Below are 23,669 nucleotides of genomic sequence, written 5' to 3' on the forward strand. Positions count from 1 at the left end.
ACTAATCTCTTCGTGTCATTGCTTCTTATCTAAAAACTTGGTAGTTATGTCCATTTATTTTTAAAAACTCAAACAATGAAAAAAGAGGAAGAGTAAGACATTTATTAAGGACTGGGACTGATCAAAAGAAAAATTACACAATTCATGAAGTATCTTTCTTCACTGGAACTTCTAGTCCTTCTGATGCATTTTGCTGTTAAAGAGAGAAGAGGGGAGGGATTAGATTCTGTCGCATGCTCTCCTCCTTCTCCCCGAGGAGGCCCAGGACCCAGCACTCCTGATGTATTCAAAGGAAATCCAAGATGGCGCTAGGAACTGGAGCAAACATACTAAGTGCGCAGAGGAGAGAGACACCTGCAGGGGGAAGGGGACATAGCCCCAGAAAGGAAGCTCAAGTCTCAAAAAAGGAAGGACCAGAGGAGCTCTGAGGCAAAGCTGCAGGCAGTAGAGAGGGTGCAAGGAAGGGAGCCACCCAAACCAGTGAAGGGGGAGACAGGCCTCAGCTACAGCCATCCGTTCATCTGTTCAGTAAGCATGTATGTATTCATTCAGTATTAGGGGTACAAAGATAAATAAGGTGCAGCCTCAGTGGAAAGAAAGAAGGAAGGAAGGAAGGAAGGAAGGAAGGAAGGAAGGAAGGAAGGGAGGAAGGGAGGGAAGGAGGGAAGGGAGGGAAGGAGAGGGAAAGGGAAGGAAGGGAAAGAAGGAGGAAGGGAAGGAAGAAGGGGGGAAGAAAGGAGGGAAGGGAGAGAGAAAGAAAGGAAGAAATCGCCAGCTATAGAGAAGCCAGAAGGGGCTAGAATACGGTATGAGAAGTGTAATTCCAGACATTCATCTTGTGCAGGAGACCCTGTGGACAATCTGGGGGCGGGGTGCTGTAGCAGGGCACCAGGGGTCTGGGAATGGAGATCGGAGCCAGACTGGGGGCCCATGGAAATAATCAGCCATGAGACTCTTCTGTGTGAGGTGGAGGCAGAGAGGAACAGGGACACAGATCTGGCCACACCATGGTGCAGAGGGCCTGATTCCTTGTGTCCCACTCGACCCCCATCCCCACCAGTGTTAACATAACTCTGGTGACATGTGGAGGTGACCTTGAGGGAACAAGATGAAACCATCAGGAAAACGCTGACCACACAAGGCCAGCGAAGGGTCAGAGCCAGGGACCTTCAGAAGGAGGCAGCAGAAAGCAGTGACTGGGTGTAGGAGAGCAGGGAGGAGGTCTGGGAGAATTATGTTTCAGACCTAGGTAACCAGGAAGATGAGTTGGTTACAGGAGAAAGACCAGCCCCGAAGGGAAGAACTGTGCTTTGAGCATGTGGCAGAAGACACAGATGGAGGCGTCTGGCATGCTGTTGGTTAAGGCACAGTATGGAAATACCACAGAGGTGCAATGTGGACACGGCAGGCAGAATGCTTTCCAGACAGATGGGCGTCACAGTGCTGGGGGTGTCCGGGATCACCCAGGAAAGAGAAGACAGTGCATAGAAGAAGAGCTGAGGCCTGGGGGACACCACCATTTGGGGTGCATGAGGAAGAGGAGAGATCCATGCAGGAGAGAAGTCTTGGCTGAAAGGAGAGTCAGGAAAGAGGCACTAAATGCAGCCATGAAGTCCAGTGGACACAGGGAAGGTCAGGGGGCTGGAGGCCCCAAGAGGCGCAGAGAGAGCAGGGTGGAGCCAATAGAAAGAGGAGGCAGCAGTACAGACACTACATCTTTCAAGCCAAGTGGGAAGAGAACCCGAGAGAGTAAAGAGAAGGTAGGAATGAGCGAGGGGTGGGGACCGTTGCTCAGTATATCCTCTGAATTCACAGAAATTCACCAGCTCACTAAAATTCCTTTGTAACCCCCAGATCAATACTCGTGGAGGGTTTACATTCATTCTACAACATGCTCAGGTGGCAAAAACTAGAGTCTCCCAACATGCGTGTTGTTGGCCAAGGTCAAACAAGACAACGCTCTGCCTCCTTATTGCAGCTCAGACTGTCAACAAGTGTCCTTCTCTCAGCCACGTTTTTGGCATTTTTGTGCTTTCTGGTGGTGATTTTGCTATTTAAGGTGGCCCCCGTGCATAGTGCAGAAGGGCTGGCTAGTGCCGCTAAGCATGGGCTGTGACATGTCTCGTGGAGAATGCACGTGTGTTAGACAAATGTGGTTCGAGCACAAGTTACATGCTACTGGCCGTGAGTTCTACGTGAATCAATAGTGTGTGGTAAAGAAAGTGTCCTTAAGCAGAAACACACATACGACGAGGCTGTGCACTGACTGGTTGACGAAAGGTGGCCAGAGACTCACAGGAGCCTCACGCTGTACTTCCCACAGGGACAGTGGTTGAGTATCTGCTTATTCAGTGTTGGCCCAACTTTACAGATCATAACTACGACGATAATGAGAACCAACTGTACTTGGTGGAGGAATTGTCACGTGTGTGCCATGAATGAGTGTTAGAGCAGAGCGTAAGTGGACACGGTAGCATATAGCCAGGTTGCCACTTCCCAAGCACTGGCTGGTCTTTTCCATCTCCGATGCAGGGGGCAGGGGGGTGGATCTGGCTTCCCCAGGAGGTGAGCAGCCATGGGAGATCATGACAAGAGGTTGTCATTCAAGGGTCTCACACTTCATTCAGTTACTCACTTAGGGGCCCGTGTTGTAGAGTCTCCCCACCCACCTTGCTGATGATCGGTAGGTATGTGTTAACACTTCCAGTCAACTAGTCTACCTGCCAGACAGCTGCTGCCTACCTGGCTTCACCCCACCCCTGACACATGTATCTTCAATAAATAATCCTTGGGGGGGTTGCCCTTTCACAGATTTTCTCAAACATGAAGACGTTGGCGTGAGGTAGAGTAGCACAGGCAGGAAAAGAGAGATACCCAGACATCAGTAGTTAAAATCGCAGGCTCAATACCACATCTGAGAGCAAGAGCCTCCTATGCCTCTGCTTCTTCATCTACAGAACAGAGACAATACGAGTTGTTGCAAGATTTATAAAAGGCAATGCACATAAAGGGTCCAAACGCAGACGCAGGCACTCTTGGGTGTTGAGCATTTGTTGGGCAAAATGATACAATCCTGAGACTGAGTCTTTCTATCACGCAGCTGTCCCCAACAGGTCTCACGAGCAATGGCCTCCTCCGCTGCCCTTGAACGCAGAGTTCCAAGGGTCGGCACACATCGACATGGCCACACAAAGGCAAAGGCCTTCCTCATGCTGTTGTGGTCTGGGTGTACTCAGTGTGGTCTGCCATCATCAGGCCGCTGCGTAATTAAAGGGCGTGGACTATTCTAGCACTAAGGATCGAGCAAGGGTTAGACACTTGGCGAGATCCTTTCCAGTGTGAGAGTGGGAACCTGAGTAGTGAATAAGAAAAAGATTCCAAAGCTCTTGTTTAAATGCTCCCTCTCACTATCTACTCCCATATATGAAATGACTTTCTAGCAACCTGAAAGAATCCTAGACAGTGTTTATTAAATTAGGAAAACATGTACTCGACCCCTATTTTGTTCCAGGCACAGAACCAGGGTCTGACGGCTCAGCCTACCTGAACCAAAGCCTCTGTCTTCAGGGAGCTCCCCACCCGAAAAATGTCACTCACAGCTTGCAAATAGTCACCCTGGTTTGGCTCATGCGTGTGTTCCTTCCTTCCAATCTGATTGAACATTTATGATGTTCTAGACATTGCCCTTAAGTTTATGGTAGGAACTAAAATCATTAATAAGAATAACGAGGCCATGCCTCACCAAGGAGTTCACCGTCCAGCAGGGACAAAAACAAATACAAAAAAAATAATAATAAATCTCTTTGAGAGAAATGAGCCAAGAAGTTATGAGAGTGGAGCAGTGCCTCACAGTTCATGGTGGCGGAGCAGGCTGGGAGCCAGGTCCACCGATCCCAGACCCTGTGCTGGCCTTCCCAGGCTCATTTTGTGATTCTAGGAAATTCGGAGCGCAGTGGGGAAATCTAAAGGTCATGGGAGGGCAGGGACATGGCTGGGACTTAAATCAAAGTCAGTGTCCAAATGAGGGCAGCAACATTGACCCTTCCGTCTGCACTGCCTTTCATTTTTTTAAACATTTATTTATTTTTGAGAGAGACAGACAGACAGACAGAGCATGAGCAGAGGAGGGGCAGAGAGAGAGGGAGACACAGAATCAGAGGTAAGCTTCAGGCTCCACGCTGTCAGCACAGAGTCCAACACGGGGCTCGAAATCACAAACCGTGAGATCATGACCTGAGCTGAAGTTGGACACTTAACCGACTGAGCCACCCAGGCGCCCCTGCACTGCCTTTAAAGAGACATTTCCTAAGTGATCAATTTTGTTATGGAAATCAAATCAAGAGTTTGTATTGCAGTGCATGTATGTGTATATGACCAATAGAATCATATTATTAAATGAAATACAGCCAGTTCATGGAGAATTCTATATTTCCCCAAGGATGCTCTATAAAGCAAAAGGAAATGATTTAAATTTATAAAAAAGGAATATGATGAGTCCATTTCTTCATAATGAGTAGTTTCTTGATTTCCATATGAAGTTGGTGTTTATTTTTAGGAGGCACAGAGATTAAAAAGAAAACCTACCGTTTGCATCTTTCATCCAATACAGCCTCACTGGTAAATTTGCCTTCTATTTTAGTAAAACGTCAGTGGACTGCCTTCAAACTACAGTGGTTAAAAATTAATTATACTAGGCTCAACCGATGTCCTTTAAAAATAACAATTTCAGGGACCTAATGTGCAGGATTCCATCATCTGCTCAAAAATACCCGCTGGAAGCTTGCTGTGTGCCAGGCTCTGTGCTGGGCACATGGAAATTGTAGCGAGTGAATTGCCCTCTACCCTGTGCCCCGGGGGGTCTGGCGCAGCACGATGCCGCAGAGAGGAGGCGGACACCTTCTGGGGGGTCCCGTGATGAGGACTGTCCTAAAGGGTTCGGAGTAGACCTCCCAGGGGACATCTGGACACCCAGCTGAGCCCTGCCCAGGGAGGGGCGAGCAGCCAGGTGGCTGTTCCACGTGGAGGTCACAGCAGGACGGGCTGGGCATATTTCAGTCCTGCTGAGCTGAGGGGTGAGGCCGACTTGGAGAAGCAGGCACGGGCCAGACCACCAAGGCCTTTGGGCCACGCTAACGGGTTCAGACTTTATCCTGAAGGGTTACGGTGCTGTGTAAACTGAGCTGTGAGAGCTCAAGCTTTGGTATTAACATGTGTCTGTGTGCAAAAGCAGATGTGCACTGAATCGATGTCTGTAATTGTGCCTGGGGATTCCTTTTAAGCGTCCACTTCCTGATATCCCCTTACTAAAGGGAACCTTTAAACAGACTTAGGTACAGATTCCCCAGTAACTGGGAATTTATAAACCTGTGAGACTCGATGGCACTCGATGCTGGTTTGGTACATCAGCGCTCGGTCTTCAGCTCCCCCAGCACTGGGGGCAAATAGGCTGCTCTTCCTTTTGGCTTAGTGCCTGTCTTTTGCACACCTCTGCTTTACCCCATACATGAAGTGAGCATTAGGGGATTACATGGAAAGGATTAGAATCTCCTCCATGTTTCAAGAGAAGCCCGAGGACAAGGTGCAAGGTGGACAGCATAAGATCAGAGCCAGAGTCAAGAATGCGCACACCGGCCCATGGTGAGAATGAGGAAATAATCAGCCAATACCAGAGAAAATGTGTGGCCAAAATCAGTAAGACTGGACCCTGTGAATGTTGAGGGAAGAGAAAGAGTAAAGAAGAATCAGTGATGCTCTAAAATTTTGAGCTTGAGGGGCGCCTGGGTGGCTTAGTCGGTTAAGCGTCCGACTTTCGCTTAGGTCATGATCTCGCGGTTCGTGGGTTCAAGCCCCGCGTTGGGCTCTGTGCTGACTGCCAGCTAAGAGCCTGGAGCCAATTTCAGAGTCTGTGTCTCCCCCTCTCTCTCTGACCCTCCCCTGCTCACGCTCTCTCTCTCTCTCTCCTAGAAATAAATTTTAAACAATTAAAAAAATAAATAAATAAAATTTTGAGCTTGAGAAAATTAGGTGGATGGTGCTGCCCTCAATTAAGACAGGAAGAGGAGGCTGGGTGGCTTCTGGGAGGCCACAGGTAACCATAGCAACTGCATCCATGGGCCCGGATCTCGGGATAGAGTGCGGTCAGAGAAGTGTGCTTGGAAGTAATTGCAGATCATCGATGAAGTCGGGCAANTGATGCTCTAAAATTTTGAGCTTGAGGGGCGCCTGGGTGGCTTAGTCGGTTAAGCGTCCGACTTTCGCTTAGGTCATGATCTCGCGGTTCGTGGGTTCAAGCCCCGCGTTGGGCTCTGTGCTGACTGCCAGCTAAGAGCCTGGAGCCAATTTCAGAGTCTGTGTCTCCCCCTCTCTCTCTGACCCTCCCCTGCTCACGCTCTCTCTCTCTCTCCTAGAAATAAATTTTAAAAAATTAAAAAAATAAATAAATAAAATTTTGAGCTTGAGAAAATTAGGTGGATGGTGCTGCCCTCAATTAAGACAGGAAGAGGAGGCTGGGTGGCTTCTGGGAGGCCACAGGTAACCATAGCAACTGCATCCATGGGCCCGGATCTCGGGATAGAGTGCGGTCAGAGAAGTGTGCTTGGAAGTAATTGCAGATCATCGATGAAGTCGGGCAAGTGGAATAGATAATAGAACAATCTGTAGAAGGAGGAGAGAGTGGGCTAAGGAGATAATACAAATGGTCACCAGGATTTAAATTATCGATCGAGGAGAGGCAGGCGGATCCAATTTCATGGATCCGAGGGTTGAAAATCCAGGGTGCAAAGAGCAGAAGCGAATGAGAGGTGAGCAGGGTGGGCAGCAGCCGAAGTCCATGGAGAAGTCGAGGAGCTTAGCGGACGAGGAGGGCGGGCAGTTGCTGGGATGGGGACGCATCAAAGGAACGGCTGTTCGGTCTGTCTGTTTGCCCTTCAACTGGACACTTGGTCACACCAGAGGTGACAATTACAAAAGCCACAGGAGAAAGCCCGAGGTGCATGGGATGGAAGAGGCGCCTGAAGGGCAGAGGCTTGGAGGAGGCGAGGAGGTGGGGATGCGAGGGTGAGAACAGAGCAGCAGAGTAAGACATTTGGGGGCAGCAGTGCCCAGGCGCTCACTCCAAGCAGCTTCTATTTCTAAATATGCGTGTTTTCAGCCGTGTCCCCTTACCTCGAGGCCGTTACTCAAAGCCAGTGTCTGTTCTTGCTCTGTGCCTCCTGTACGGGTACCCTCGATTCTCAGGAGGAAAGATCCTTCTCAGGCTTTCTACAGACAGAAGGAAGGATAGGCTCTGTCATTCACACCAACATGTGAGATGACATGGGCCCCACGACAATAAGTAGTGGAAACGGTCGTGACCAGCACGAGCCAACCCACACTGCCGAGGGATGCCCAAGACAAGACAGCTCCATCTTCCTTACCCGGCTCTCCCTCACTCTCCCCTGCGAGGCATCACAGCTGAACCCAGGCATATTTCTCTGCGCGTGTGATCTGTCCCGGCCACTACTGTAAGCCTCGAGGGCAGGGACTGTCACATTTGTCTTTCAGTCCTCCGTGAGATCTGCCCAGTGCTTGTCACACACATTTGGTGGAATAAATTAAATTGTTGTCTTCAAAGAAATCTCAGAGACAGATGCTCAGGCGTGTGTATCCATGACATTCCCAAGGCCCAAAATGTTTTTAAAATTCAGCTCTGGAATCACCTTCTGAGCTGTGCAAAAAGGATCAGTCACATCAATTTATATCCATAAAGTAGTTTTGGTCCCAAATGGCATTTTCCCAATGCGTAGCCAGCCTCCCCCAAGATGGCCTCCTGGACTTCATACTTGGTCACGGGACCAGAGTTGGCCTGTGTGACTAATAAAATACACAGAAGTGATGATATATAACTTCCAAAATTAGGTAACAAAAGACCATGTCTTCTGTCTCAAGTGCTCTGTGGCATGCTTATTCTCTCCCTCTCTCTTTTATTCTCTCCCTCTCTCTCCCTCTCTCTTCCTCTTATCATTGTCTCTGGGGGAAGCCAGCTGTCACATTTTGAGGACATTCAGACAGCCCTATGGGAAAGCCCACAGTGGGAGAAATTAAGCTCTCAGTCCCAGAGCCCATGAAGAGCTGAGGCTCTTTACAACCATGTGAGTGACCTTGGAAGTGGATCCTTCAGACCCAGTCAAGCCTTCAAATGAGATCACAGCCCCAGACAATATCTTATCTGCAGCCTTATTAGGGGCTGTGTCAGAACCACCCAGCTGAGCTGCCTCTGGGTTCCCGACCTTCAAAGATTGTGATATAACAAACATTTGTTGCTTTCAGCTGCTGAGTTTTGGGATGATTTGACATGCAACAATATATAACTAATGTACCCAAGTTGGTTATTAATCTGATTAGTCACTTTCATTTTGGCTATTTCCAAAATCAAATCCAAGGACACACATTGTCCACCACTACAGCAGTTTGAAAGAATGGGCCATAGATTCTGAAGGCAATTCCAAAAAAAGAAGCATTCAAAAAAAATGTCTTCAGCAATGGTCACGCTGTTCAAATAATTTTATGTTCTCCCAGACAACTCAGAGGGAGTCTAAAACTTCTTGTTTTAAATCAAGCCTCAGGTTGTAAGCTCTGGCACTTCACATAAATTTCAGTATGCCGAGTGAGGATCCAACACATATTAATGAAATATTAATATCTGTATTATTCATTTTAATGAAGAAATCCAAAATAAAGTGAATTTCACAACTCTTCCCAAAAACAGCACTGGCAAAAACAGAAGCTTTAGAGTCTGACAGATCAGAAATAAAGTACTGTCTGTAGATCCAACTCCTACATTGGCAATGTAGCCTTGGACAAACTACAGAAACTCACTAAGTCTCAGTTTGTTCGTCCACAAAATGGGAAGGAATGCAGTGCCTCCTGGGATGGTTGTGAAAGAGAAAGCTGGGTCAACCAGTTAGCACAGAGTATTTTGCATATACAATTAACACCACGAATTATCACTCATCTCTTATATAAAAGCAGGCTCACAGAGCTACCAAGAAGATTAAATGAGGAAAGTGATCTGTAAAAGAGAGGAACTCCAGTCTTATTCACTTCATCTGCTGGCCCCCAAACACCTTTCAAAACAGATGGCAAAGAGGGGTTCAAGAGAGTTTACACTTTTTCAGAAAATGCCCCAAAGTGGGGCAGGAGGAAAGGTCAATGCCAATGTCCTCAACCAGATGTGATATTTTGATTCCTGCTAACATTTAAGTAAGTTTTGATGCCTCATGTTTACCTTTTTAGTGATTCACAAAGCAAGTTCGTGCAGTACTGCTCTTTCCGTTTGCACTTAAATATTTTGTATTTCTGGGGTTAATCTACTATGAAATGGTTTCAGCAGAGTCTGGCTTGATCCGAAAAGCCCCTGCTGGTGTTGCATGGAAAAAAGTAGTACCACTTACCAAGTGACCGTTCATATAACTGTTCACTTCTGGATTTGTCAGGAATGAGACCTGTAATACAAGAACAGTCATCAGGCAAGACCCTTTCTCCATTTCCAGAATATTCTGTGATTTTATTATCGATGCCCCAAATATGCCTCCTTTTAAGCAAGGAAACAATGGAAGATCACCATCAGCACCAATAAGAAAAAGGCTCAGGAAAGTAAAAATGGCTCCTAGCCCATTGAACCCTAACCCAACCCACTTCAACTGAGAGCCCACGCAAAAAGGAAAGGAAGGAGGGCCCTCCCTCCCTCAACCAAGACTCTTAAAGGGATGGTCGGTTCTCATCACATGGCTGCAGGAAGACAGAATTCACCCTCAATCAATGAGATGAGCTTTAGTCCAGGCCTTCCAGCCACACATTGTTGCACATCTGGGTCCTATAACCCAGGCTATGTACCCAGAAGGAAATAAGCATGTTCAAGTTAAGGGAGCCTCTCAAGGTAAAATCCAACTTCTGCCCTGCCTGCTTGACACACGGGGCCTTCAAATGGAATCATGTATGGAAAATCTCTGTATAAACATAAAGGGATACCTAATGAAAAGTTGTATCGTTATTGCCTACTGGTAAGAAAGGAACAAAATAAAAGAAGATGCTCACTTTCTGGAAATACTGTAATTGTTCAAAGGTATGGATAGTGTTTCCAGTTTTAATGACTCATTAACAGAGAATTACAATATAAAGTTGTTTCAAGAAAGGAAAACATTAAAAAGAACATATCTCAACTTACCAAGTAGATAGCTGTTTCTCCATGTAGAGGAACCAAATATGTCCCCAAAACCCATCTAACTCAATTTTAAGTCATTTCAGCACATGAAAAAGAGAAAGAGAAAAAACACATTGTAAAAAAGGCAAACATTATCAGGAGGATTCTGATGTATCACATAATTCATTTTTGATGAAATAAGGCAATTTATTGTATTAAGTAATTTGATGTGGTGTCAAAGATGTATGTCTATGAAAGCACATGGCAAAGAGCAAATTACATGAAGTTTAAATTGCCTGAAAAGCTTTCCACTGGACTCAGAATGTGCTCCCAAATGTTGGGAAGCAGAAATACGGAACCTTTCATATGGACTTGCAAATAGGCTGCATTTAGATCAGATGTGGGGGTTTTCTGGGCATGAAGCTCCCCTAATGTGTTCAGTTAGGAAAAGTCTTGCACAAGTAGATTCCACGAAGCCACTGAAAGTCCATATACGTAACAACATATATCCACACAAAAACTTGCACACCAATGCTCATACCATCATTGTTTATAATAGCAGAAATAACCCAAATGTTGATCAAGTACTGAATGGATAGATCAAAGGTAGTATATCCATACAATAGCATCTTATTCAACACTAGAAAGGACTGAAGTACCAATACATCAGGTTGAACTTCCAGAACATGATGCTTAGTGAGATAAGCCAGTTACAAAGGACACATACTGTATAATTCCATTAGTATGAAATGGCCAGAGAGGCAAATCCATAGACCCAGAAGGCAGATGAGTGATTGCTGGGGGCTGGGGAATGGGGAGCACAAAAATGGCTGCTAACGGGGATGAGATTTCTTTTTCAGTTGATGAAAACATTCTGGACTTAGATAGTGGTGGTGGTTGTACAACCTTATGCATATACTAAAAGCCACTGAATTGGACACATTAAAAGGGTGAGTTGTATGCTATGGGGATTATAACTCAGTAAAGGTGTTATTAAAAGAAAAGGGAGGGGACTTGGGTGGCTCAGTCAGTTAAGTGTCCGACTCTTGATTTCAGCTCAGGTCATCATCTCTGGTTCATGGGATCAAGCACCATGTTGGGCTCTGTGTTCACAGCAAAGAGCCTACCTGGGATTCTCTCTCTCTCTCTCTCTCTCTCTCTCTCTCTCTCTCTGAAAATAAATAAACTTGAAAAAAATGGTCTGGGGAATACATGACCTAAGCCAGGCAAATGGGAGTCATGCCAAGAGGCATGTCCAGTAGGGCTAGAGAGAAATGCTGCCTTTCCCCCCTAAGTTAGAGGATCTGAATCTGGAGCAGTGTGTGGCCTTGCTGAAAGGAAAAAGCTCATCTGCAGTAAGAGAGGGAAGCAGAGAAGGGAGGGGAAGTGGTGGGGATGGGGGAGGCGGGGAGGGAGAAGCTGGCAAAGGTGGTATGGAAGATTCCTAAATGAACTGGTCCATGAGTTCAGCTCCGCCCCTTCCTTTCTGGGAATGTGATCCAGGGACTTACCCGTTTTGGCTTAGGCGAGTTGTAGTTGAGTTTCTATCATTTGCGATGGAACACGGTAAATAAGTTAAATGACTGTCACCTCTCATCCCCTGAGCTCAGAATTCCATTTCAGTTACTCTTCCTCAGTTTCTCCCTTTGGATTGTTTCTGGGTCTCCTGGCTGAAGCCATAGGCAAATCTCATCCCAACTACTCCAAATCAGTGTTTGTCTAAAGTCAAGTTCCCTCATCAACCTACAGGAATTAGCATCACACTCTGGACTGTGGCTAAACCATTAAGTGGTTGGCTATGCACTCAGGTGCCACAGAACCCTCTGTCCTCTCTATATTTCTCTTTCAAAATTAACAAAAAATCATAGAAACTACCCACAATTCAAATATGTACTTGGTTAAGGAGAGAAGAATATTAGCAAACTTAGACATTTATTTCCTCATATTTCCTTACAGCTTTTATACTTATTAAAATCATGTAAGGGAAAAATCCAAACTTCTAATATTTATGATGTCTCTCATTATATCCTTGGGAGATATTTTCCCTTTGATCTAAATCCTTAGTTTTCATAGTTTGGATTTTCAGTCTTATCCTCCATGGTTTACACCTTTCTTCACATCATATTCCTTTCCCTGGAATTGTTTCTATGAACTACATATGCTTTTCAAATGATCTTCATTTTCATTACCCCAGGATTTTTTTTTTCATTTTTATTTCTTCTATTTCCTACTTCCAACAATGATTTCTTTATCTGGTTCCTAAATTCATCCTAGTTTAGTTTCTTTTATGTTTCTAATATCACTGCTTATTCCACTGAAAATGGTTAACAGCTGTTTTCTCATTTTTTTCCTGCTTCATGTAAGAAATCTATTTCAGAGTTTCCAGGAATTACTTGAAATCTCCATCTGCTTTCTCTTTTTTCCTCCAAATTACAGAATTCTTTAATTTAAAGAATTCTTTTTTTTTTAATTTGCTCATCATTCTTTCTGACCTCTTAATCTTTGAAGGACATCCACCTGAGAGTTTATTTCACAACCTTGCTTGTTTCAGGGGCTCACCTAAGGAAATGTCAGAGTCTTCTTACAAAGCTTGGATTGGCAGAAGTGGGCAGTCTTCACTATGCCATGAAAAAGTTGCAACAGATGTGTGGGTTGTGTAATCAGAACTGACTTCCCAAACCAGTGATGGAAGAGGGATTTAATGGAGAGGGGCAGTTACTGAATTCATTTCCATGTGTTAAAGGCCATAGAATGAACTAGAATCCATTTCTCAACACTCACTACTCATTCCTGCTGCTGGCTTCCCTCACCCGTCCTGCCTGCCTCCTAGAGTCCCCACCTGGTCTCAGCTGACCATAGGGCCGTTGTCATTAGGATGAAGCCAGGGATCCTAGACACGAGCCCAGAGGTCCACCCCTTCCTCTCTGGATCAACCCTCATGTGTCTGTGCCTGTATTGTGCTCATGACGGTTGTGATGATTTCTGCCCGTTCCACCCCACCAGCTTCTCTTGCACGTCACAGAACCCCTGATGGTCCCCTTGTGCTTGGAGTCGCTTTTCCTCCCTCCGCTGAGCGCCTGTCCCCTTTGCCCCGATGGACATTCTTGCTGCGAACGTCAGTTCCCCAGGGAAGCTCTCCCTGCCCCTGACGATATTGTGTCCTCTCAACCTATGTCTCCAAATGCTCGCCTGGTGGTCAGGACCAGCCCTGCTGCACGGACCCCCCCCCCCCCCCANTGTCTACAAACTCCACACAGGTCGGGACTTGCTTGTCTCACTCCTCACTCTCTCCCTAGCTGCTCCCATATAAGCCACAAAATTAATATGAACAAAATGCCTGTGAAATGCTGTGCTGGGTCCTTGTCATTTCTGGGTTGGCCGGGCCACGACACATGAGTCATGTGTCAGCTCAAAAACACATCAGACTTCCTAGACCTTCCACTGGAGTCTAGAAAAGGCGCCCCTTTGGGGCGCCTGGGGGGCTCAGTCGGTTAAGCGTCCAACTTCGGCTCAGGTCATGATCTCACGGTTTGTGGGTTCGAGCCCTGCGTCGGGCTCTGTGTGGACAGTTCAGAGCCTGGAGCCTGCTTTGGATTCTGTGTTTCCCTCGCTCTCTGCCCTCCCCCCGCTCATGTTCTGTCTCTCTGTGTGTCAAAAATAAACATTTTTTAAAAATTAAAAAAAAAAAAAAAGAAGCCCTTCATCCCATCCTAACACCCAGGAAATAGATCCTGAAACCAAATCAATTTGAGTTGAGTTGCAGACTCCGAGAGCCACGTCCAACGTCTCTCCTGGACCAGACGCTGGGCCAGATCTTTCTTTTCCACCAATTTACTCAGTTCTCACAGTGCTGTCAGGCGGTCTTTCCTGATGGCATCTCACTGGTGAAGAGGCGGCCGGCCAATCACGGAGTTAAGTGCCCAGTACGACAAAACTGCCCTTCCTCTTCCCTCCACTAAACATAGTGCCAGTGAGCTGCATACTTGGTTCTAAAACTTTAAAGATTTGCCAACTGTTGCCTTAAGCTCTCTGTTTCCAAATCTCTGGGAAACAGAGAGAGAGAGAGAGAGAGAGAGTCTGGGAAGTTCGGGAGACGCCAGCCAAGCAAGCAGAGCTGGGCTTGCCCGTTCCTGGGCGATATTCTGGTGAGTCTATCACACGGGTCTGCTCGTCACAGACCCACACAGAGCCTCCCAGGCGCCGTCCCGGGAGACACCAGCCCCTGGCCCTACCTCTTCGCTGCTGTTAGACTCAGAACTGGACGACCAGCGGCAGTGAACCCACACGTCGTGCACCTGCTCGGCAGACATGCGCACTGTGCTTCTGCAAACAGCTGCCGGCTGGAAGGGAAAACAGAGAGTTGCATCCTCAGCAGCTCTTAGGAAGGGTTGGGGCCTGTCTCAGAGATCAGTCAATGCTGTAATGCCGGATAGAAGGATACAAACAGAAGGGGGAAATTCAGAGGCACCTCGTGTTTCCGAAATGAAAATCTCTCAGGAGCGAAGCCTACACAAATGAAATATCTCAAGATGGGCTGTTAGGAGTGTGGTGTATCTTGAGTTCCCCTGGAGAGCAAACAGCACCTCTGTGAGCACTAAGCGGGCTGCCCCGAAGTTTCCCATTGGAACACAAGGAAGCCGGAAGGACCCAAGGACTGTGTTCTCCTCTCCTTTGGCCTCAGGGTCTGTTAGGAGCAGTTGCTGTGACACTTGGGTTTGAGCTCTTTGTCCAACAGTCACAGAGGAAAGGCTCATGAAATAGGTAGCAAAATAAAGGATTTCCTTTTTAGAGTTTACATTGTTGCAAAGCGACTCTGACATAAAGTAACAAACTCATAAACTCACAAAACCCTGAGAACTCCTACGTCTGCAGGCAGGCACCTTGGAGATGGAGAGCTGGCGTGGTGGTACTGGCCTGCTACCCCAGACTCCTGCCCACAGGGGGTAACCAACTGTTGGACCGCATTCTGGTCACCAGGCAAACAAAATTGAACATGACATGGTTCAATAGAACCAGAGCCAGTTGACCTATTATACAATGGTCAGCTACAAAATAGCGTGGCTCATGCCAAGAACAGTGTTAGATTAGTTTAAGATGGAATTTAAAATATCTCTGGAATTTGCCTTTGGGATTGGCCTCTTTGTATTCACTTAGCCCGGAACCATCATTGTACCCATTTCAAAGAGCAGGAAACTGAGGCAGCAGGGGTTACATAATTTGCCAAATTCACTCAAGACCATGGAGTCCAGAGCTCAAGCCCTCAACCGCTGAGTCGCACTGCCCCTGCGCAGGGAACACAGCACGGACACAGTTAGAGCCCCCGCCCCGTGTGCCTGGAGACCAGAGCATCCGTATGACTGGGCACAGCCCCGGGTCATGGAAGACATGAGGCGCTTCTGCATGTTAATTTCTGGGATTCCGCGTTTCCTGCCCCGCTTACCGCGTAGTAGCCCCTTTGGAAGTCACAGGTAGAAGGGTCTGCTCCAGAATCTCTCCTGCATGTGGTCTCCCGAATGCCGAACTCCAGGTCCATGTTCAAGCTGTCCTGCTCCAGGACATAGACCTTCACAGACACAAAGCATCAGTTTGCTATTGGTGAGCTTCTGAGGCTTATGACGCTACAAATGTTCCTCCCTGCACAGTAAGAAAAAGTTACAGACCCTCTGTGGAATCTCCCAGTTCCAGGCCCTCAGTCCAAGACCAGAAGAAGAGATGTTTTTCCAAAGGCACATAATACTTCATTAAAATAAAAAAAAAATGGAGTCAGAACTTAGGCGTTCAAAATCCAAGGTCAACATTGCTTATGATGATTTCCATTTATAATTGATCCTCATGGCGGACTCCATTTTTGCCAATTTGCCTACTCACTAAAATTTATTTATAACCCCAAAATCAAAGTTCGGGGTCCCTTTGCTGCCATCCACAGGCATGCGCGGAGGGGCAAAGAATTTGAGGTGCCCTGTGCACACGTTCCCAGCTGAGATCAGTCAAGGCAGCGCTCTGCCTTCTGGTTTCTGCCATCATGCTGTAGGCTAGCGTCACTTTCCTGGTCTTTTTTGGGCCCAGTTTTTCTCATTTTTGTGTTTTCTATTGGTGATTTTGCTGTTTAAAATGGCCCCTGGGTGTAGACTTAAGAGAGCCGTCCAGGGCTCCCAAACGCAGAGGCCTGGACGTGCCGTAAGGAGAAAATGCGCATGGTAGGCGAGGAGCCATGGCTCAGGACGTGTTTAGTGTGTATGGTGACTTTATAGACAAGTGAGAAACTTCCAAACTCCCTGACGAATCGCAGTGTTCTGATGACACAGGAGTCCCAGGACTCAGGGAGTCTCCACTGTGTGCCCAGCGCCACAGGCAGATCAGGGAGGATTCCATGCAGCCTGGATGGCAGTTTAAGCGCCACACAGTAAACACGATAAAGAAGACTAAGCGAGGTGGCTGTGGATGGTTATGGTGTCATGAGGGAAAAAGCAACATGGTGATGGGGTGGAGAGGAGGAAGTATTGGGGACAGCATGCCAGAGAAATCCTCCCAAGGAAGAAATATTTTCTGCTGAGGCTTATAGAATGGGAAAGAGCTCATCGTGTGTGGAAAAGGCAGAGCCAATGTCCTGGGGCAGAACAAGTCCAGCGGTTGTGGCCGAAGCAAAATGAGCAAGAGGGGAACCCTACACGATGATGTGTGAGAGATGGGGGCGGGGGGGTGTCTGGTAATTTATGCTCCTGTTGCCCATGGGACGGTGTTTAGATTTCATTCTCATTGCAATAGAAAGGTCTCAGAAGGATTTAAGGGCTAAGATGTGAATCACACAAGGGGGAGGGGAGGGAAGAAGATGGCAGCCGGGAGGCCGGACAGGAGCTGTCACGGCCCAGTACCCGGCCACACACCCAGGCTCAAAACTCAAGTCCCTTTCAGTCCAGTGAGAAGAAGGTGGGGAGAGGTCTCAGTGAGAGCCCGGACCGCTCACAGGTAGGAAAGAGCCGGAACCCGAAGAACATTTTGTTTGGTAATAAGTGACAAACTCCCAGCCTGGGATGGGGAACCTTCATGTCTATTCCTTTCTTTTAACTTTTTAAAAATGTTCATTTATTTTTGACAGAGAGAAAGACAGCGCAAGTGGGGGAGGAGCAGAGAGAGAGGGAGACACAGAATCTGAAGCAGGCTCCAGGCTCTGAGCTGTCAGCACAGAGCCTGACACGGGGCTCGAACTCACAAACTGTGAGATCACGACCTGAGCCGAAGTCGGATGCTTAACCCACTGAGCCACCCAGGCGCCTCTTTCATATCTCCTTCTAACACTGGGTGAGGCTTGCTCGTAGAAGTAGATTTTTCTGGAAAGAAGTAACACTAAACATCCACAATATTTACCACTTCATTTACTCATAATTTTAAAACATTGGATAATAAATCAAAGTCTCATAAAGAAAGAACCCTATTCAGCTGGAGACCATTGGGGGCCCTTCCCCCACATCACACGTCAGCAATTTCCCTGAAAGCGACTCAGTGAGAGCAAACTGGAGTCACAAAGCCTGGGTTGAGAAGATGAACATGTGGAAATTTTCGAATACAAATAATTTTCTTGAACTCTGAGATAAGTTTGCAACCTTTTTTTTTTTCATCTTTAAGCACTTGTACGCACTCTGTTCACAATAAGAAGAAAAGCCTAATGATTTTGCCTTTTCATGGAAACTCAGTTTCAACCAGTGACTTTTCCTCTCTGTGTTGTTTTAAAAAAGGCGAGACAACTTAAATGTCTGAAGGTAAGGAATCAACTGGAGGAAACCCAAGATCCAGCATTGTTGGATTAAATTGTAGTGAAGTAAATCACGGGACTTCACAACTGTTACACTACACTCCTGTTTGTCTTCAAAGAAAATATATTTTATTCCAATACATGAAAAAGGTCCAGCAAGGCATTCTCCCACATGTTCACAGTGGGTGTCTCAGAGGAATGGATAATAGATAGTAATTTTGTTTTTTTCTTTCTTGTTGTATTTTCTGACTTTGTATAATGAGAATATTTGGGGGTTTCATTCCAAACAGAAGTAAAAGTATATAAGCAATAAAAGTCCATGACAATTCCTTTTGGTGATTATAATGATTCACTTTATGTGTCAACTTAACGGAGCCTCAATGCCTGGATTTTTGGTCAAAAAATATTTTGGTGATTTTCGTGGATATTTTCTGGATATTTTTGTGAAGGTGTGTTTGGGATGCAATTGACATTTACATTGGTGACTTTGGGGGGCACCTGGCTGGCTCAGCCGGTTAAGAGTCCGACTTTGGTTCAGGTCATGATCTCAGTTTTTTGGTCGGGCTCTGTGCTGACAGCTAGGCTCTGAGCCCAGAGCCTGCTTCAGATTCTGTGTTTCCCTCTCTCTCTGCCACTCCACTCCTCGCTCACTTGCTCTCTCGCTCGCTCTCGCTCTCTCCCTCTCTCAAATATAAATAAACATTAAAAATGTTTTTAAATAAATTGGTGAATCTGAGTAAAGCAGATCATCCTCCTTAAATGTGGGTGGGCCTCACCCAACCAGTTGAAGGCCTGGATGGAGCAAAAATTGTCTTTTTCCTGAGCAGGCAGGAAATCTGCCAGCCTCCTGCCCTCAGACATGAACTTCACAACCACCTGCCAGCCCACCCTGCAGATTTTGGATTTCCCAAACCTCCATCCGCATAGCGTAAGCCAATTCTTTAAGGTAAATCTCACTCACTCTCTCTTTCCTCCCGCATTTCTTTCTCTATACACACACACACACACACACACACACACACACACACACACACAATTGGTTCTGCTCTGGAGAAGCCTAATACGGTGATCATTTAGGTTTTTCAAACTAATCCTTACAATTGGACAAAAAGTAAAGATCAGGTACGAAGCTAAGAATAATTTAGAAAATTATTTAGAAAAAAAAGCAGGGGTTGGGGGGGAAGCAAAGAAGATGAACGGTAAAAATGGACAGAGAGGGGCACAGACATCCAAGGATCCCAAACCTTCCGTGGCTTTGCTGCCATCTGCCCCGGAACCCAGGCACCCCCACCCTCCCGCACCCACCCCAGGCTTAGTTGTCCCTTGTCACCTCAGCTGCCCTCCATCACCACCTGCTCCCTGCGGCGGGGGCTCGGCCCCCTCCCTGGCTCCCCAGTCCACACGCGGCAGCTGGAGAGAGCCTTCCCAAGCGCGAAGATCTGCCTGCGCGTTTGTGCATCTTCCGTTGTCCTTAAAACAGACTTTGGACTTCTCAAAGTCATGCTCTGGGAATGTCCCAAATCAGGCCCACCTCTCCGACCTCACTTGGCCCTGCCGGACCCTCTCTCAAGGCCTTCAGCCCCCCAGACCCCCCCCCACGATCCCCCCANTCACTGAGTCTTCTGCCCCATGTGACGGCTGCCCCGGCCGCGGCCCGGCCACCCCTGCCTCTGCCTGTTCTGCTTTCCCCGCAGTGCGCCCCGCCCTCCGAAACGAACTTCATTTGTTCATGTAGTGGTACATCCCATCCTCCGTCTTTCCCACCCTCTGCTCCGTCCCCAGCGGAACCCGAATTCTGTTCTTTTCCCCAGCACAGGGCCCATGTCCACCTTCCTCCCCCGCCCGTGATCCTGACGGAAGGATCTGAGCAAGTCCAGTGTCGATGTCAGAGCACATTGTCTTGTCTTTTCCCATCTTTTAAAAATGTGGGCCCAAGTCATTTTGAAGCAATTGCAAGAATATTTGACCCAGGTCCACTGATGAAACCCAAGGGTTCTTAACCCCTAATGCACATGAGAATGACGTGGAGAACACTGAAGAATGTGGTCCCCACCCCTGGAGCCTGAGACCTAATTACTCGACCTTCCCTCCCCAACATCAGGAGGCGTCCCGGCTCCGGCCATGCTGACGCGCAGGGTCCAGAGCCTCTGGGCATAGGAAGCAAACTCAGGAATACAGTAGCAGGACCTGACCCTCCTCCCTGAGTCCCTGACCGGGACCCCAAAACCCCCGCACGTACATCAACACGACTGAGCCACTTCATCCTTTGGATATATTCCGGGAGTGAAACTAGGAGATCAAAAGTTACAAATGTTTGCTGTTTTTATTGTTTCACATGCTTAGTAATCCGAAAAGGCTGATGAGAAGAAGAATAGGCAGATTTCCAGAGGGAAGAGCCGGAGAGGAAAGGCGTCGCCTGTGAACGAAATCACCAAGCATCACGGGGACGCATGCGTGGGTGTGGTTTGCAGGTGCACCTGTGTCTGACTCACGTGTCTGATACAAGATGGAGCACATGCTAGAATGTGCCCAGGGGAGGCGCACCTCACCCCACCCGTCCCTGCAGGCCAGATTTCCACGGTGTCAGGCCCCACCCTCACACTCCTGTTCACTTACCGAGCCACTAACTTTGTTCTGAAGTGAGTATCAGCCAGATTACAGGTAAATTGAAACCTTGTATCTGTAAGCTCAGCCAGAGGATGCTGATGCCTTCACACCACAAGCAGATTTCGTTAAATGCGAAAGATGGAAGCCAACGCAGCCAGTGTGCAAAAGGGGCGTCCTTGATTCTGATCCTTACTCTTCCAGAAGGAATGCACCTGGCAGCCTGGCAGCTGACCTGTCTCCCAGTGTCCCCGAACCCCACTCCGGGCCCTGACAGCCTGCTCCTGGCCTGGGCACTTAGCTAAAACACAGCCCATCACCTTCATGACCTATGGCCCAATTAGAAACCATAACTGAGACAATTCACTTAATTTCCTGGGAATCTGGACTTGAGAAACCGAGCCCGTTTCGGAACAAGGGTCAGGATGGATGTGCTGTATTCGAACATGGGGCTAAGAAAGCCAGGAGCCGTGTGCTTTTCACAGCAGGAGAGAGAACAAGGTACTTGTGAGCTGAGGCGGTACCCAGCCCCCGCGGGAGAGGGCTAGGCGAGCCGCAGGCAGAAAGAAAGCAAAGGCCTTGGGCCCCTGAGGGGGTGTAGCCACTGCCTAGACTCCTGGCTGCCTCTCTGCCCCGGTGCCCTGTGGCCTCTCATTCTTACCACCCGACCCCCCACCTCCCATCTTAGCACCCAGTGCCTGGGGGGGACTTCTGTTCCCACCCAGCCCGCGACCACAAGTAGACCAGGAAGTCACTGGGGACGGAGGGGGGGAAGGGGACTTGCCGTCCAGGCGTTGAGGCATCTTTCCGCATTTCTTTCTTCGCTGATCACAGACTGAGTGATCGGAAGCCCAAGAAAACTCCTGTCTTCCCCATTTCCCAAAGCTAACAGGACGCAGACCACTACCAAATTCACAGAAGAAGGCGGGATTTCTTTGGCTCAAAAGGCGGAATTTATTTCGTCTAAGGATGAGGAGCAGGACATCCAAAATCAAAAAAAAAAACAAAAAACCTCATTTCCCATAAAGGAGCCGTTCTTCGTGAAACCTCTCAAGAGGAACCCGGATAGAGAAGCAGGGTGCGGGAAGGGTAACATCTGGAAGGAGGAAACCAGGCCAGAGGGGAAGCTACAGAGGGATCCAGCATCCAAAGTGGCTTTGAGGGTCTGATGACAAGAACTGTAATTAAACTCTTTCTCATAAAAAAAAAAGTACAAAAACGAGGATTAGCTGTTATCTTTTTAAACTGGAAAACATTTTAAAGTGGACCCAACAGATGAAAGGATTAAAAAAAAAAAAAAGGAACAGAAAACAGTAGAAAGAATCAAGATGGAATGTGCACTTACTCTTTTTTTATTATTTTTAATGGTTACTTATTTTTTGCGAGAGAGACAGAGCAAGAGCGGGGGAGGGGCGGAGAGAGAGGGAGACACAGAATCCAAACCAGCCCCAGGCTCCGAGCTGTCAGCACAGAGCCCGACGCAGGGCTCGAACTCATCAACAGTGAGATCATGACCCGAGCCGAAGTTGGACGCTTAACCGACTGAGCTCCCCCCAGACGCCTCTGTACTTACTCTTTTGACTGAGCTTCTGAAGGCTCGAAACAGATACGGACTCAAGGACTGGGCATTCACTTTTGCCACAGACGCGCCGAGGGCTTCCCGCAAGGAGGACGGGTCATAGTCATACACCGGAAAACCTGGACGTGAAAGGATGTGGGGGACACAGTGAGACAAGACCCCCCCACCCCCGGCCTCTGGCCAGGATGGCGCCCGAGGCATTAAGGGCAGTGGGGCCTGGCGCTGAGCTCCTTACCTGCACAAGACGGCAAGTTCATTCCAAGAACAAGCACAATCAGTATCTTCATCCCTATCTGCTCCATTCGGGGAAGAATCTTCATTCAGAGGCAGCGAGATCGTGTCTATGCGTCTGAGAAAGCAGCTCTTGATCAAATGTGACCCGGCTTGCTCTCTCCGACTGGAGCAGCCTGCAGCTTAAACAGAAACCATTGATCTTGGGGTCAATATTTACTGCTGGCGTTTCCTATGGAAACGGTCCAGGTTGAGGCTACTTTTGAAGTTCTGACCTCAGCAGGGGACTTTAGCCCACGGCGAAAGACATCAGGATCCGGTCGCCTGTGGGTGCTGTTTGTTTTTCCGTCTTAATTTCATCCGCATGTGCTGCTTTGTCTCTTTTTTTCAGTTGCACGTTTAGAAAGAGGGGGTGTTTTCGTGTTTTCGGCAAAACCGTGAATTTTAAAGTGCTGTGTCTTTTGGGCTCTCCCTCGTGTTCCTAAAGATCTTGTGGTTGATGGCATATGGAAGTGGTGTGGCTATTTCAAGGTGTTTTTGGAAAGTATGAAAGCAAAGGAGATAATTTAACACACAGGAGCTAAATGTGACGGGCAAGGACACGAGCTAAGATACAGCTTCCTGCTAACGGACAATTTTGCGCATCACTTAGAGGAAAAGGTGTTTGTGTGTTGATGATCCTCACATGCTACAAGAGTCCAATGTAGCTGGTGAATATTAAAATCGAAAGATACTGGGGCACCTGGGTGGCTCAGTCGGTTAAGCATCCGACTTCAGCTCAGGTCATGATCTTATGGCTCGTGAGTTCGAGCCCCACGTCGGGCTCTGTGCTGACATCTCGAAGTCTGGACCCTGCTTCTGATTCTGTGTCTCCCTCTCTCTCTCTCTGCCCCTCCCCGACTCATGCTCTGTCTCTCTCTCTCTCTCAAGAATAAGTACATTTTTAAAAATGTTTTAAAAAATGAGAGATACTTTATACTTAGCAGTGTGTGTTCATGCATGAGAAGCCATGTTGCACTGTGGCTCAGGAAGGCCTAGCCTGGGATCTTGGCTCCACACGCATCAAGTGTCTACCCTCGTGCACAGTACTCAATGCCTCTGAACCTCAACTTCCTCATCTGTAAAATGGGCATAAATAGTAAACTCTAAATTGTGTGTTTTTTAAAATTTTTTAATGCTTATTTATTTTTGACAGAGAGATAGACTCTAGCAGGGAAGGGAAGAGAGAAAGAGACACAGAATCTGAAACAGCTGTGCTGACAGCTCAGAGCCTGATGCAGGGCTCGAACTCATGAACTGCAAGATCGTGACCTGAGCTGAAGTTG

At 47.5% G+C, this 23,669-nt stretch overlaps 1 protein-coding gene across 1 annotated transcript; it reads right to left on the reverse strand.

Annotated features, from left to right (window-relative positions):
• Positions 1-87: 87 nt before the first annotated feature.
• SPP2 (secreted phosphoprotein 2) lies at positions 88-22,494 on the reverse strand. Its single transcript, XM_077758837.1, has 8 exons — positions 22,349-22,494; positions 22,108-22,232; positions 15,621-15,743; positions 14,413-14,520; positions 10,205-10,259; positions 9,432-9,482; positions 7,165-7,260; positions 88-193 (listed from the first exon to the last, which is right to left on the reverse strand). Exons 1-7 carry the CDS (start codon positions 22,431-22,433, stop codon positions 7,175-7,177), a joined length of 633 nt encoding a protein of 210 aa, XP_077614963.1. The 5' UTR covers positions 22,434-22,494; the 3' UTR covers positions 88-193; positions 7,165-7,174.
• Positions 22,495-23,669: the final 1,175 nt, after the last annotated feature.

The sequence above is a fragment of the Crocuta crocuta genome, unplaced genomic scaffold, assembly GCF_008692635.1.
Source record: "Crocuta crocuta isolate KB4526 unplaced genomic scaffold, BGI_CrCroc_1.0 scaffold290, whole genome shotgun sequence".
NCBI classification, from domain to species: domain Eukaryota; kingdom Metazoa; phylum Chordata; class Mammalia; order Carnivora; family Hyaenidae; genus Crocuta; species Crocuta crocuta.

What these genes read in the sequence shown, in the direction of transcription:
- SPP2 (XM_077758837.1), bottom strand. Translation starts at nt 22,433, where the DNA reads ATGAAGATTCTTCCCCGAATGGAGCAGATAGGGATGAAGATACTGATT. An exon ending in AGTCTAACAGCAGCGAAGAG is followed by an intron (nt 10,260 to 14,412) that starts GTAGGGCCAGGG and finishes AAATTGAGTTAG; the next exon opens with ATGGGTTTTGGGGACATATT. An exon ending in GAGAAACAGCTATCTACTTG is followed by an intron (nt 9,483 to 10,204) that starts GTAAGTTGAGAT and finishes CTTGTATTACAG; the next exon opens with GTCTCATTCCTGACAAATCC.